This window comes from Olea europaea, unplaced genomic scaffold (assembly GCF_002742605.1).
Source record: "Olea europaea var. sylvestris unplaced genomic scaffold, O_europaea_v1 scaffold1325, whole genome shotgun sequence".
NCBI classification, from domain to species: Eukaryota; Viridiplantae; Streptophyta; class Magnoliopsida; order Lamiales; family Oleaceae; genus Olea; species Olea europaea.
In genome coordinates this window covers 141,837-154,828 of record NW_019230728.1, presented here as the reverse complement: position 1 = coordinate 154,828, position 12,992 = coordinate 141,837, and the positions used below count along the sequence as shown (strand labels likewise).

At 35.4% G+C, this 12,992-nt stretch overlaps 1 protein-coding gene across 1 annotated transcript; it reads right to left on the bottom strand.

Annotated features, from left to right (window-relative positions):
* Positions 1 to 324: 324 nt before the first annotated feature.
* Positions 325 to 9,151, bottom strand: LOC111374998 (GDSL esterase/lipase At1g28610-like). The gene is made up of 18 exons (XM_022997780.1): positions 8,747 to 9,151; positions 8,382 to 8,612; positions 6,559 to 6,706; positions 6,457 to 6,461; positions 6,263 to 6,339; positions 5,980 to 6,066; positions 5,728 to 5,871; positions 5,549 to 5,607; positions 4,822 to 4,896; positions 4,694 to 4,715; positions 4,570 to 4,590; positions 3,066 to 3,161; positions 2,938 to 2,955; positions 2,528 to 2,641; positions 2,326 to 2,434; positions 1,914 to 2,101; positions 1,056 to 1,335; positions 325 to 921 (listed from the first exon to the last, which is right to left on the bottom strand). The coding sequence occupies exons 1-18, from the start codon at positions 9,006 to 9,008 to the stop codon at positions 668 to 670; spliced, it is 2,190 nt and encodes a 729-aa protein (XP_022853548.1). The 5' UTR covers positions 9,009 to 9,151; the 3' UTR covers positions 325 to 667.
* Between the last annotated feature and the right edge of the window lie 3,841 nt (positions 9,152 to 12,992).

The following is a 12,992-nucleotide window of genomic DNA, read 5'->3' as shown; positions in this document are numbered from 1 at the left end:
CTATGCCCACAAAGTAATGGAAGGGCCTAGTCCTCCATTTCAAATTAATGAGCTAATTCTAACGTAGAAAACAATTCCATCAACATTTACCACCAATAATAGTCATATCCTCAGCATACAAATAAAGAATAGTACAACCAGGAGAGATGCACCAAACAAAGTGGAACCATAATGTCAGGATAAAAAACCAAGAAAGGAAATATAATAGATACATGTTTGGTAAATATAATAATTCTCGTAGTTGAAATTATAAGTAAAAACGTAGTAAAGAGAAAATTTTATCAAAAAATAATAATAAAAATAAATAAATAATAATAATAATAATAAAGATGAGTAAGCCACTCTTCAATCACTTGAGGTAATAATAATCCAGCAATATTTCGTTTTATCAAGACAATAGGTAATCTCTGCAATTTTATCAAATTAATACAAACAGAAACTCCACCTAAATGACAATAACCAATTACGCAGCTCCAGGTGCTTTTTAAACACCAAGATACATGTTTTACTAGTATTTGGATGCACTCCAGTTCTACTAATTTATAGTGGCTAAGGAAAGTGGTAATGTTTCAACTCACAGCACTGGCAAGAAGAGCAGAGAATGACGGCAATTCTAGCCTCAATTAATTCATGAAAGCTTGTAGGAAAATCAAAAACTTGTAACATATTAATACTCAGAAGGTCCAGAGGTTCGAGATATTAAGCTACATACTGTACGTATGAGAGGAATGGTGTATGGTCCTTCGAGTAGACCCTGAGCTATCCAGCGGTAGGCTGCCTCTGTAAAGTGTATACCATCCCAACTAACATATTGAGAAGGATCATCACAAACGGTTGCTGGTGGAGTGCTGCATGGCGCCGATGCATTGTAGTTGTATGGTCCTCCTGCTCCACAGCATGCTCTAAAAACATTTGTAAATCCTGCAACAACATTGGACAAATGTAAATTATGGTCCGAAACGAAAAATATAGAATTAATAGGAAAGGGCAGGGGAAGGCATAACAAAAGTTTCAGTGAACTAGAATTGCTGATATCATTATATGTTGAGAAGTACCAAATTTGTTTGGAGAAAGATAAATGCGCATTGCAGCATTGTAATAATCTCCATATATAATGGTGGCATGAGGATAAAGACCACGTATACGGTTCAGTTCCATCTGAAGCAGATCATTATGGTGCTCAGAAAACCTGTTTAACCAGTTAAGACAACCAGTTTTACGGTCATATTCTTTTTCATCTGAGTTCTTGTAATACGAAAGATAATAAGGCACACAACCACTTGGCAGGTTCCCCGGAACAATCACTGTACTGGCTCCAAGCTTAATTAATTCCTGCTTTACAAACACAATATATAATTATTTATAGGAGTAATGTGAGTTAGCAGCATATGCAGAGTGTAAATCCTATGGGCCCTATACTCGTATAATCAAATAGATTCACAATATTCAACTCTTTCAGCCGAATCAAGGTGCAGAAAATGTCCAAGTATGGAAAATATTGGGGATGGAAAATTTTGATTAATTAGAGATTTTGTATATTAGGATAATTGGTTTGTTTCCTTATTAGCCAGATTTTTTTCCTTTTTCTTTCAACTAGTGTATTATAAATTGATTGTATTATTGCTGGAATTTAGATGAATATACACAGAAATTCACTCCAATATTATCTTCATGGTATCAAAGCCTAGGTTTCTCTAACCTAGCAACTCAATGGCAGAATTCCCAGCCAATAGAAGGGAATCAACGACCTATACAGCATCCGAATTCGAAGCAGAGGCTATCTCCTTAATCGGTTCTAATGGGCTGGAAACTTCTTCCTTCCAACTCATGGTGGAGAAATTGAATGGGAGGAATTATCCAGACTGAGCCCAATCTATAAAATTAGTAATCGACGGTAAAGGGAACTGATTTACCTTATCGACGAGACCAAGAGACCAACCAAGAGTATCATGTTGCAGAAGTGAAAGTCCGAAAACTCCATGGTAACTGCCTAGTTGGTGAATTCCATGAAACCGGCAATCGGAAAGGCATACCTCTTTCTTCCAACCGCAAAAGATGCTTGGGACGCAGCGAAAGATACCTACTCCGATTCGGAAGATTTCTCACATATCTTCGACATCAAAACTTGATTGTGGCAGACCCGACAAGGTTCGAGAGAGGTAACGGATTACTATATGGAAATGGTTGCTCTTTGGTAAGAATTGGACCTCAGTGGAAGAATGGAAGTGTGGACACGACTGCACCTTGTACAAGAAGAAGCAGGAGAATAAACGAGTGTACGAATTTCTTGCAGGGCTAAACCGCGAATTAGATGATGTTAGAGGCCGAATAATGGGTCGGCAACCGCTACCTCCCACTTGCGAAGTGTTCTCTGAAGTCCGACGAAAGGAGGCACACTAGGTAGCAATGATGAAGGAGAGCACCTCTGCGTTAGCTGCAAGCAGATCCCAAAACTTGATAAATAATGGACCAAGTAACTGGGCACCAGGAACTGGGTCTTCTAAAATAAATGGGCCTCATAAATTACATCTAGATTTGGGTCAGATAATAACATTTCTGGTGGATTTGGACCAGTCAGACTTGGGGGAGGAAATTTGGGCCTATCATCAAAAGGAAGTAACGAAGTATTGATGGATCCAACCTAAAATTGCGAGGACGACCCTAGTGTGAACATTGTCGTAGGCCAGGACATAAAGAAGACACATGCTGGGAAATTCATGGTAAACCTACTGATTGAAAACCAAAAAAAATTACTAGGAGCCGAGGGTATCAAGCCGAAACCGAAAATAATTGGACTTCTGGTGATGCTTTCAATTTAGAACAACTAGAGCAATGTTACCAAATGTCCTCTAGCTTTCAAACATCTGGTCAACAATCCCCTAAAGGTCCTTCTAGTTCTCTTACTCAAAAAGGTAACTTTCTTAGAGCCTTAAGCACCTCACGATCATAAACAGCCTGGATTATTAATTCCAGTGTGTCCGATCACATAACGGACTCATATCACCTATTCTCTTCTTAAACTACTTGTGCGGGAAACATTAAAGTAAAAATTGCAGATAGCTCACTCTCATCTGTTGCAGGAAAATGGAGTATTCGAATATCTGAGTCCATAACATTGAATTCTGTACTTCATGTCCCAAATTTGTCTTGTAATGTGTTATCTGTCATTCAGTTGACAAAAAGTTCTAACTGTTTTGCTAATTTCTTTTGATCTTACTGTATCTTTCAGGACCTTTCATATGGGAAAACGATTGGCAGTGCTAAGGAGTTTGAGGGATTATACTACTTTGAGGAAGTTGATATAAGTAAACTAGGTCATATATTAGACTGTAATTCTGCATCTACTTCTAGAGATAGCAAACTTTTGTTATGGCACAATAGATTGGGACACCCTAGCTTGAAATACTTAAAATGTGTATTACCTTCTATTTTCAATAATAAAACTTATGTTGAGATTCAATGTGAAAATTGTGAGTTTGCAAAACACACGCGTACATTCTTTCCAGCTTCCACGTACAAAATAATCTAAACCCTTCGCCACGATTCACGGTGATTTATGAGGCCCTTCCCGCTACCCTAACCAGACCCAAACAAAATGATTTCTCACATCTATTGATGACCACACTCGGGCATGTTGGGTTTACCTTTTAAAAGGAAAAATGGACGTCCGTTCTATATTCATAAATTTTCACTTTATGATTCAAACACCACTCCAAATTCTGCGCACTAACAATGGCACCGAATACTTTAATACGACATTACAAGACTATCTAAAAAAAATGGGATTGTCCACCAAGGTTCATGTCTCAACTTTCTCCAACAGAATGGGATTGCTGAGAGAAAAAATAGACACCTACTTGAAGTTGCCTATGCTTTAATGTCCACTATAAACATGTCAAAGACGTTTTGGGGGGATGCCATTTTAACTTTTGCATATCTTATCAATCGAATGCCTAGCCGAACTCTCTTTCGAATCACCTATACATAGACTCCAATAGCACTTCCCAGCTTCCCACCTCAATTCAAATCTACCTCTCAAAATATTTGGTAGTTCTACCTTTGTACATATCCACTCTCATCTCCAAAATCAACTTGAACCACGTGCAATCAAATGTGTGTTTCTTGGATACTCACCTACACAAAAAGGTTACAAGTGCTATGACCCGTCCAACAAAAAACTCTATGTCAGCCTAGAAATAACCTTTTTCAAAAACACCCCCTACTACAAAAAACCTCATCTTCAGGGGGAGAATATGAGTGAAAATCAGTTATCAAATCGAGAATTATTAAAAACTTGATTTCAAGGGGAGATGATGGAAAACATAGTGACAAAGAGTTATTAGTCTACTCAAGGAAGCCAAAATTAAAGTACAAGGAAACTCTTACACCTGAGGCACCAAGAGAATCAGAACCGGTGATAGGACCTAAAGAGATCCCATCCAATGAATCTTCAGATCTAGACTTATCTATTGCTATCAGAAAACAAACTCGGTCATGACTCTCCATCTTATTTCAAATTTCATTTCTTATAATGCTCTATCTACAAAGTTTGGTACTTTCACAACTAACCTCGATAAAACAGAAATCCCACTGAATATTCAAGAGACCTTAGAATCACTTAAATGGAAAGAAGGAATAATGGAAGAAATGAATGCTTTGGAAAAAAATAAAACTTGGGAAGTTAAAAACTTACCGAAGGGAAAGAAACCCGTAGGCTGCAAAAAGGTCTTTAATGTAAAGTACAAAACAGATGGGACAATAGAACGCTATAAAGCGCATCTAGTTGCCAAAGGATACACTCAAACCTACAGCGTCAACTACACTGAAACATTCGCACCAGTGGCAGAACTCAATGCAGCTCGAGTTCTCTTATCATTCGCAGTAAATCTAGACTGGCTGCTTCAATAGTTAGACATTAAGAATGCTTTTCTCAATAAGGAATTAGAAGAAGAAGTTTACATGACAGCATCACCAGGCTTCAACAACAAATATGAGGAAAATCAAGTGTGTAAATTGAAGAAATCTTTATATGGACTTAAGCAGTCACCGAGAGCGTGCTTCGGTAGATTTGCAAAGGAACTAAAGATGCAAGGATACCAGTAAGGGCAGTCAGATCACACCATATTCTTCCAACAATCCAGAGATGAGAAAAAAACTATCTTAATTATATACGTAGATGATATAACCCTAGCAAGGGATAACATAGCTGAAATAGAAAGACTAAAGAAGTGTTTAGCCACTGAATTTGAGATAAAAGACTAGGACAAATGCAATATTTTTTAGAAATGGATGTTGCAAGATCAAAGAAAGGTGTTAGTGTTTCCCAAAGGAAATACATTCTCGACCTTTTAATCGAAACTGGCATGCTGAGATGCAAAACAAGCGACACACCTATTGAGGTAGAAAAATTATCAAAGGACACCGGGAACTCAGTGAAAATAGGCAACTATCAAAGACTATTTGTTAATCTATCTCTCATATACTAGACTGACATAACTTTTGCAGTCAGCATGGTAAGCTAGTATATGTATTCTCCAAAAAGGCTCACTTGGAAACAGTATATAAAATTCTTAGATATTTAAAAAGCACCTCTGAGAAAGGGCTGTTCTTCAAGAAAAATAAACACAAAGGAGTAGAAATATTCACCGACGCAGACTGGGCTGGATCAATAGAAGATAGGAGGTCTACTTCGGGCTATTATATCTTTGTATGGGGAAATTTGGTAACTTGGAAAAACAAGAAATAGAATGTAATGACATAAAGCAGCGCGAAAGCTGAATTTAGAGCGGTTGCACAAGGAATATGTGAAGGATTATGGATAAAAAAACTCTTAGAAGAACTCAAAGTTGGAATAGATTTGCCGATCAAACTCTATTGTGACAATAAAGCAGCAATCAACATTTCCCTCAATCTAGTGCAACATGATAGAACCAAACATATAGAACTAGACAGACACTTTATCAAGGAAAATGTTCTAACTAGAGAGCAAACGACAGATATCTTCACCAAAGGGTTATCCAGACAGATTTTCAACGACTTCAACCGCAAATTGAACTTGGTCAATATCTATAGTCCAACTTGAGGAGGAGTGTAGAAAATGTCCAAGTATGGAAAATATTGGGGATGGAAATTATGATTAATTAGAGATTTTGTAATCTAGGATAATTGGTTTGTTTCCTTATTAGGCAGATTTTTTTACTTTTTCTTTCAACTGGTGTATTATAAATTGATTGTATTATTCCTCAAATTTAGATAAATATACACAGAAATTCACTCCAATATTGTCTTCACAAGGCAATAATGATGTTAACACGGAGGAGATATTCAGAAAATAGCAGCCTGTAATTAACTGTTTGGACCAACAGCCAAGTTGTCCTTGTATATGACAAAAGTATCATTTCATACTTCTAATTTGATTTCACCAATGGGGAGTGTAAACTTGGCTATAACTTATACCTAATCTAAATGTTCAGACAGAAACAAAGGAATGTCATATGCAGGGACAAAGAAACAGGAAAATCAAATGAGTTGCAACATTTGAATAAGGTCCTTACGTACTTGGACCGTGAAGCTGATGTCGCTGATAATTGCAGTAACAAAGATTCAATCAATTCTATGTCCGTTCCTTGCACGAACGCGTAATTGTATTCGTTGCCTCCAATCTCCCCCACTAGAATTAGAGATGTTTGAAGAAATGTTTTACAATCTGCAGATAGAATACAAGTAGCCCATGTATTAAATTGACGCAAAGAACAGAAAGGAATACATGAGAATTTAGGAAATATAGACATATTAGAGAAACTAAAATTATTTTCCATAATAAACATATTTTAACAGCCATTGATTTCTTGAACAACCAGATAATGTCATTCTGGTGACATGGAAAACCAAATGCTAAGTATCAATACCGAGACTCTTGCAAACATTGACACATCTGATGCACCAAAAATAATGGAAACTAGGGAGGGATTCATTTGAAAGAGGCCAATTAAAGCTACCTAAGACTTTGTATCTTAGTGTGGATCCTCTATCTTTCAACAAGTGACAAATGCAACTTCTTTTTTAGTTTGTAAAATGATCGCGTTTCAATCAGGTAGAAGACCATGCGGATCCATTGAGCACTATTGGAGAACTTTTATTTTACCATTTTTTTGGATCTTTTATAATGTGTTCTTTTAAAGTATTATTGAGCCATGTTTGTCTCCTTCCTTAATATATCCATACTTTGTAATAATTGCCCTAATATTTGAGAATGGATTCAATCAAGGAAACTAATGAGGGAAATTATAACTCGATAGACGGATAAAATTGTTCAGAGCACATGGTCATATAATAGGTGCAGATAACAACTAATCAAGGAACAGTGTTGGTTGCCTTAAACAAGGCCCCTACTCCTTATTACAATTTGTTATCACCATCCCATGCCTCCCTATCTGTGCTTTCATGATTCATGTAACTTCATTTATATAGTTTCATACTAATCTATGTTGATAGAAAGGTCACACCATCAAAACCTGGTGATACTTTCATCCAATGTTCATATATCTATCTGTGATATGATCTCATCATTGCATAAAGAAATAAAATAACAGATGTAGATAGCAATAGTACCTCTATACCCTACTCTTCACCAAACTATATCATGTTCTCAATATGTTAGTGCATCTATAATATATCTGTTGAAATAGAGTTAATACATTATCCCCCTCTCTAACATTTGAGGAGGATCAACATGGAATGAGGGGAGATTTAATTCAAAGTTTAAATTAAACTTGTCATTGCTTCTATATTGACGGCCTTCTACTACTTTTCTAGCCAAGTATTTTCCTATTTTATCCACACCTACTTGTTTCTACTATTCATATTTATTTTATTCATAGGTTTGCCAATTTTGACCACAGAGCGAGTTAAAGATTAAGTAAAGACTACTCTAGGGAGATTCGATTTCATGCAATGACCTGTCAGATTATACTCACTTTTTTTGTCTCGTCTATCAAGAAACCAATTTCTTCTGAACATCAAATTATTCCCCTCCAGATTATAAATGTATCTGATCCCAATTTCAAATTCCTGAGTTTCACTTTCAATTACATGTTAAGTTATCGTCCTGTGATCAACACAAAGCTTCTATCTTCCACTCTCTGATAGTTAACACTTTCGATGAAGTGCTTCAGCATACGAGGCAAAGATTCTAGATTCTAAGTTTTAAGGCTCAATATCACACCCATAGTTGAAAATATTATCGATGAAGAAATGAAAGTTTACATTAATAAATAAATACTTCCCCTCTCGGGATAAGTACAAGCAAACACATGAAATATAAGCCTTTCAATTACTACACACCTCATAGTGTAATTATATTATTTGACAGGTAGGTTTACCTGGATTTGTCTTGCAGAATGTGGCAAAAAATTCTTTGAAGCAATCCAACTGAGTTCCCAGAAAGACATTAGTCAGAGGATTAAATATTCCACTTCTCTCAAGAAAAGATAGATTAAGTGCTGTAGCTCCAGCAACTGCAAAATTCACACCTTTACTAAAATTTCTGCTACTTGCATTTGTATTTTTACCGCCAATAAATGGTTCCAGAAATGGCAGCCCCAAACTCTGTGCTATAAACAAAAGTCAATGTACAGTCAATTTCAGAAAATCAAAGTATAATCCAGCAGTCAACACGAGTAAAAAAGTTAGCCCAAACACAAAAATAAAAAGCTAACTTTCGGCCCAATGCTCGCATCCCACGTACCAATGATATCAACGATGAGTCGGCCGTCGGAATACAGCCCGGTGGGGTGTTTGAAGAAGGTTTCCCCATAAGGCCATCGCCCGGATTCGGGAGGTTTATCGGGTGGATAAATATGAAACAGATTCCCAGTGTCAGAGAGTGAATCGCCGAAACTGATTATAGACTTGTAGCATCCATGACCATAAGCTTCTTGGTTTGATATTAACATACCAAGGATTAGAATTGCAATTGAGATGGATTTGGTGGAGAAGAAAGGAGCCATGAACCGGATTACTATCAGGTAAACACACCAGTACCGCTTTAATTTTATTAGTCAATCAACTTTAATTTATTTCAGACGTGACTAAACTCTTTAATTTGTTTCAATTACATCACTTGTCTACATGAACCAACAACTTTCACGCTTGATGAAATTCCCCTGTTAGTCTTAACGCCTAGTTGGGCACCGTTCTTCCCAAAATTTAATACAAAATTTAATACTGGCCAGTAGATTTTTTCCATTGCATGATTGTGATGTGCGCTGTTTTATGGAGCCCGAATCGGCAGTTCTGGCTATATTGTAGATTATGCACCATGCACGATCGGAAAAGGAATTTGATGTTTGAGAAAAATAATTATGACACTCTATTTGTTTTTATAAATAATTAAAGTTGAAGTCTTGGAATTTAAATTTGTCACATGTGAAGTCTTTTTTGTGTAACCAAGACTGTATTACCAAGAACCGCGCACAAATATTAATTACCACAAGGGCAACATTAGAGATCCGCAGAGGTAGAGAGAGTGCCGAAGGGGGGTTTGGTTGGGTTGGTTCGGATCATATGTTTTGTTTAATTAGATTGTTTGTCTTACATTAAGAGCTCTTTCAAGTTCGAGTGTGCAATAGGCTAGTTTCTCACGTTGCATATCAAAACCATGCTAAGTGATAACATGATGTATTCAATGGCCTTGCAAGTGCTTAGGGTCCGATTGGCAGGGTTTTTGAAAAAATAAAAGCTGCTTCTTAGTTAAAAGTTTCTTTTCATCATATTAGAATGATTTTTTAGACATATTTTGTCTTACCAGAAAAACTTTTAGAGGTAAAGAAACTCTTCTACAAGAAGTAGAAATGAAATCAGAAGTCCTGCTAAATGGTCACTTACTGTTGGAAGGTTGGGAGGTAAAGTGTTACTTGCTTTGAATGAACTCGACACAATCCCATGTAAAATTTGGTGACTGCTAACATAGTAACATGGAATGCACTTGCTAATATGCTCAATGTCCTTGTTGCAACTTGCAATATGACAAAAAGGTTTTTTCTCCCGGAACGTAAGGATCAAAATCTCTTTTCACTCCTATCAAATAATGTGTTTGTCAAGAGTGCACATTGTAAAAGATATGAAAAGATTGTCTTCATGATATTATATTGTCTGAAAAAGAGTTGCACTTCAGCCACATTTTCTTATTACTGTCTGGACTATATCCTGAGTTTCTTAGAGCGGAGTTCTTCGTGCTTAAAACATATTATGGTGGATTCCCAAAAAAACAAAAGAAAGAAAGAAAGAAAAAGAAAAAATTTTACACATTTCTTGTTGGAGAAATTACAGTGATATTTTGCATATTATGTTCACAAAACGTACCTTATACATTCACGAATTCGAATCAAAGTCTTGACTTACCGAATTTGGATTTGAGAAGATAAATAATAATTACCGAATCTGTTTCCGAACACTTGAATATTGATTCATCCATTTCCATTCTTGAATTTCAACCTTACATAAAATCAAATATGATGAAAGAAATCGGAAATAAGAAAAATTATATGCAAGTGATGAGTTTGACCGAGGCAAGTGTTTGACACTCTTTCCTCAAGATGAATTTGCCTCCCATCGGTGCTAACAGTTTTTCGACAATTATCTCTCAAGATACAACAACCACATCAAACCATAAGAACACTCCAAATGACTTCAACCAACAAATTCGAAATGGGATTCCCTCTCTACCATACTCTTGATTTGAATGCAGGTTATAATCACTTTTACTAAGTATTTGATTCAACATGACATGAAATGAATAATATTGAATATCAACTGAACGTCCAAGGGATCATATTTTTAAAAGTTGAAAGGTTGTTGGTGAAAGGACACACCCAAAATTCAACATTTTTCATGAAAAGTTGCAACCTAATTGTCGCTAGCTTTTTGCCCGTGTTGCTTGCTTTTCGTTGACCTATCGCTTGAGTGACGGTCTCACCCGCTGAATTTCGATTTCCTTCAAATATTGGACCAATTTTCTTATTAATACAAATTGGTCTACATTTCTCTATTAAGTTCCTGGGGATATTTATTTCCTTCAACCTCTTCTCTTGTCTCTTGAGGTTTCCTGGTCATTTATAATTCCTTTAGATATGCATCTTGGCCGTAGTTGCCATTGCTCCACATGACCACAGGGGCAGACGGCATGGGGTCATGTGGGGTCAAATGACCCCACAAGTTTTTGGATTTTATTTTATTTTTTTTTCTTTTTGGGGTTGGTAAACCTAACAACTGCCAATTGCCAAACCCAATTTTCCAATAGTAGCCCACACTTGTGAAAAAATCCAAATCCAATCACTATATCCATATCCATAATCCCATAATCCATTTAATGATTTACCCAAATCCAATCCAACTTATATGATGAGTTCCAATATTTCCAAATCAAATCCCATTTTTTCCAAACTGTCAACTGTCAAACGTGAGTCTTGACTCGTCTTTCTTTTTGCACTCATTTTTTCCACTTTCAACTTTTCTTTTCGCCATCGGCCCTCCACCCGGCAGTCCCTCAGTGGCTCAGCCCCTACTATATAAGTCCACCCCTGCTGCTACTCGACCAAGGACTACGATTAAAATTTTCATTTTTGACCCTTCAGTTCGAAATGTCTAGGTCTGCCCCTGCAGGACCGTATTCTGTGGTTATGCTAAATCGAACATTGTATGCCAAATATGGCGTTTATGAGTTAATTCATTTTGCGAAATGAAGAAAGAGAACATTTACGTCTTGATTATTTCTGTATTTAATTTGCTGTGGTGGCTTGCATCTGACTCAAAATGGCAATAAGATTGTATTTGAGGAGGTTATTAACGGGCTGAAGGAAGCAGGGGTTAGTGTAGAGAGACTCTCAGTTGATCTCCCATTTATATCTGAGATTGATCCTAAGATCCCCTCAAGGCTTTTGAGAATTTGATATAGATATCTAAATACCTAATATGTGAATATTTTTTGTGCCATATTTTTCTCCAGTAAACTGCCTTTGTAATGTAGCATGCAGATATTAAGGTTGTAATATTTTGTTAACGTTTTTATGTTTTTAGTATTAGATAAATTTGAAAATTATGCGTGATAATTTTAGATTAGATGAATGGATAAATAAGTTTTATTTGTACATGACCAATCTTTTTTCCTTTTTGTCTAACGATGAGTTCAATATAAATAATATGTGGGTTGAATCACCAATCAAAAAAAAAAAAAAAAAAAAAATATATATATATATACTAGTCTTGTGCCATGCAATGCATGGCTTGAATTTTATAAAAGGAGATATTAGCATATTAAATAAGGAAACAAAGGGAGACTGCAAACAATAAAAAATTGATTCGATTAATTAAACGATTTAATTATATCAATTAGATATTCAACAATAAAAAAAGTGATTCGATTAATTAAACGACTTACTTATATTGAATATAGTATTATCAAATACGTCATTTATAAGTAAAATAATCACTTAAACTAAAATAATAATGTTTGAAAAAATACATTTGAATTATAGCAACAAGAAATTGAGCCAACAAATTTTTCATCTTAATTATTTTAACATCTAAAAAAAATTTATATATAAAAAAAATTCGATAATTTTTAGAATTTTTTTTTCTTATTGTTACTTTTTCTTCTTGATAAATAAATTTTTAAAATAATCTAATACAATTTTTTGCATAAAAGAATGATTATTAAAAAATTTTACGTTAAAACCAAAAAAAAAAAAAAAAATTTGACGTCAAACAAAAAAGAATTAAAAAGGAAAAAAGAAATAATTTTTTTTAAAAAAAATGCATTTTTAACACATACGTTTAATCTCCGTTTAACTATTTTCGATATTTATTTAGATTATTCTATATCTCTACGATATAGTTCTCAAAATGAGTTTTGAGAGAATGTAAACATTTACCGATTCGATTATCGCACAGTCGTCGATAAATTTTTAAAGTTAGCTCGTTATCGAAAATTTCGA

Coding starts and splice junctions, on each gene's coding strand:
- LOC111374998 (XM_022997780.1), bottom strand. CDS start 9,008: ATGGCTCCTTTCTTCTCCACCAAATCCATCTCAATTGCAATTCTAATC. Junction 4,591..4,693: donor TACGGGTTTCTTTCCCTTCG/GTAAGTTTTTAA, acceptor TTGAATATTCAG/TGGGATTTCTGTTTTATCGA. Junction 2,102..2,325: donor GGTTGCCGACCCATTATTCG/GCCTCTAACATC, acceptor AAGATATGTGAG/AAATCTTCCGAATCGGAGTA.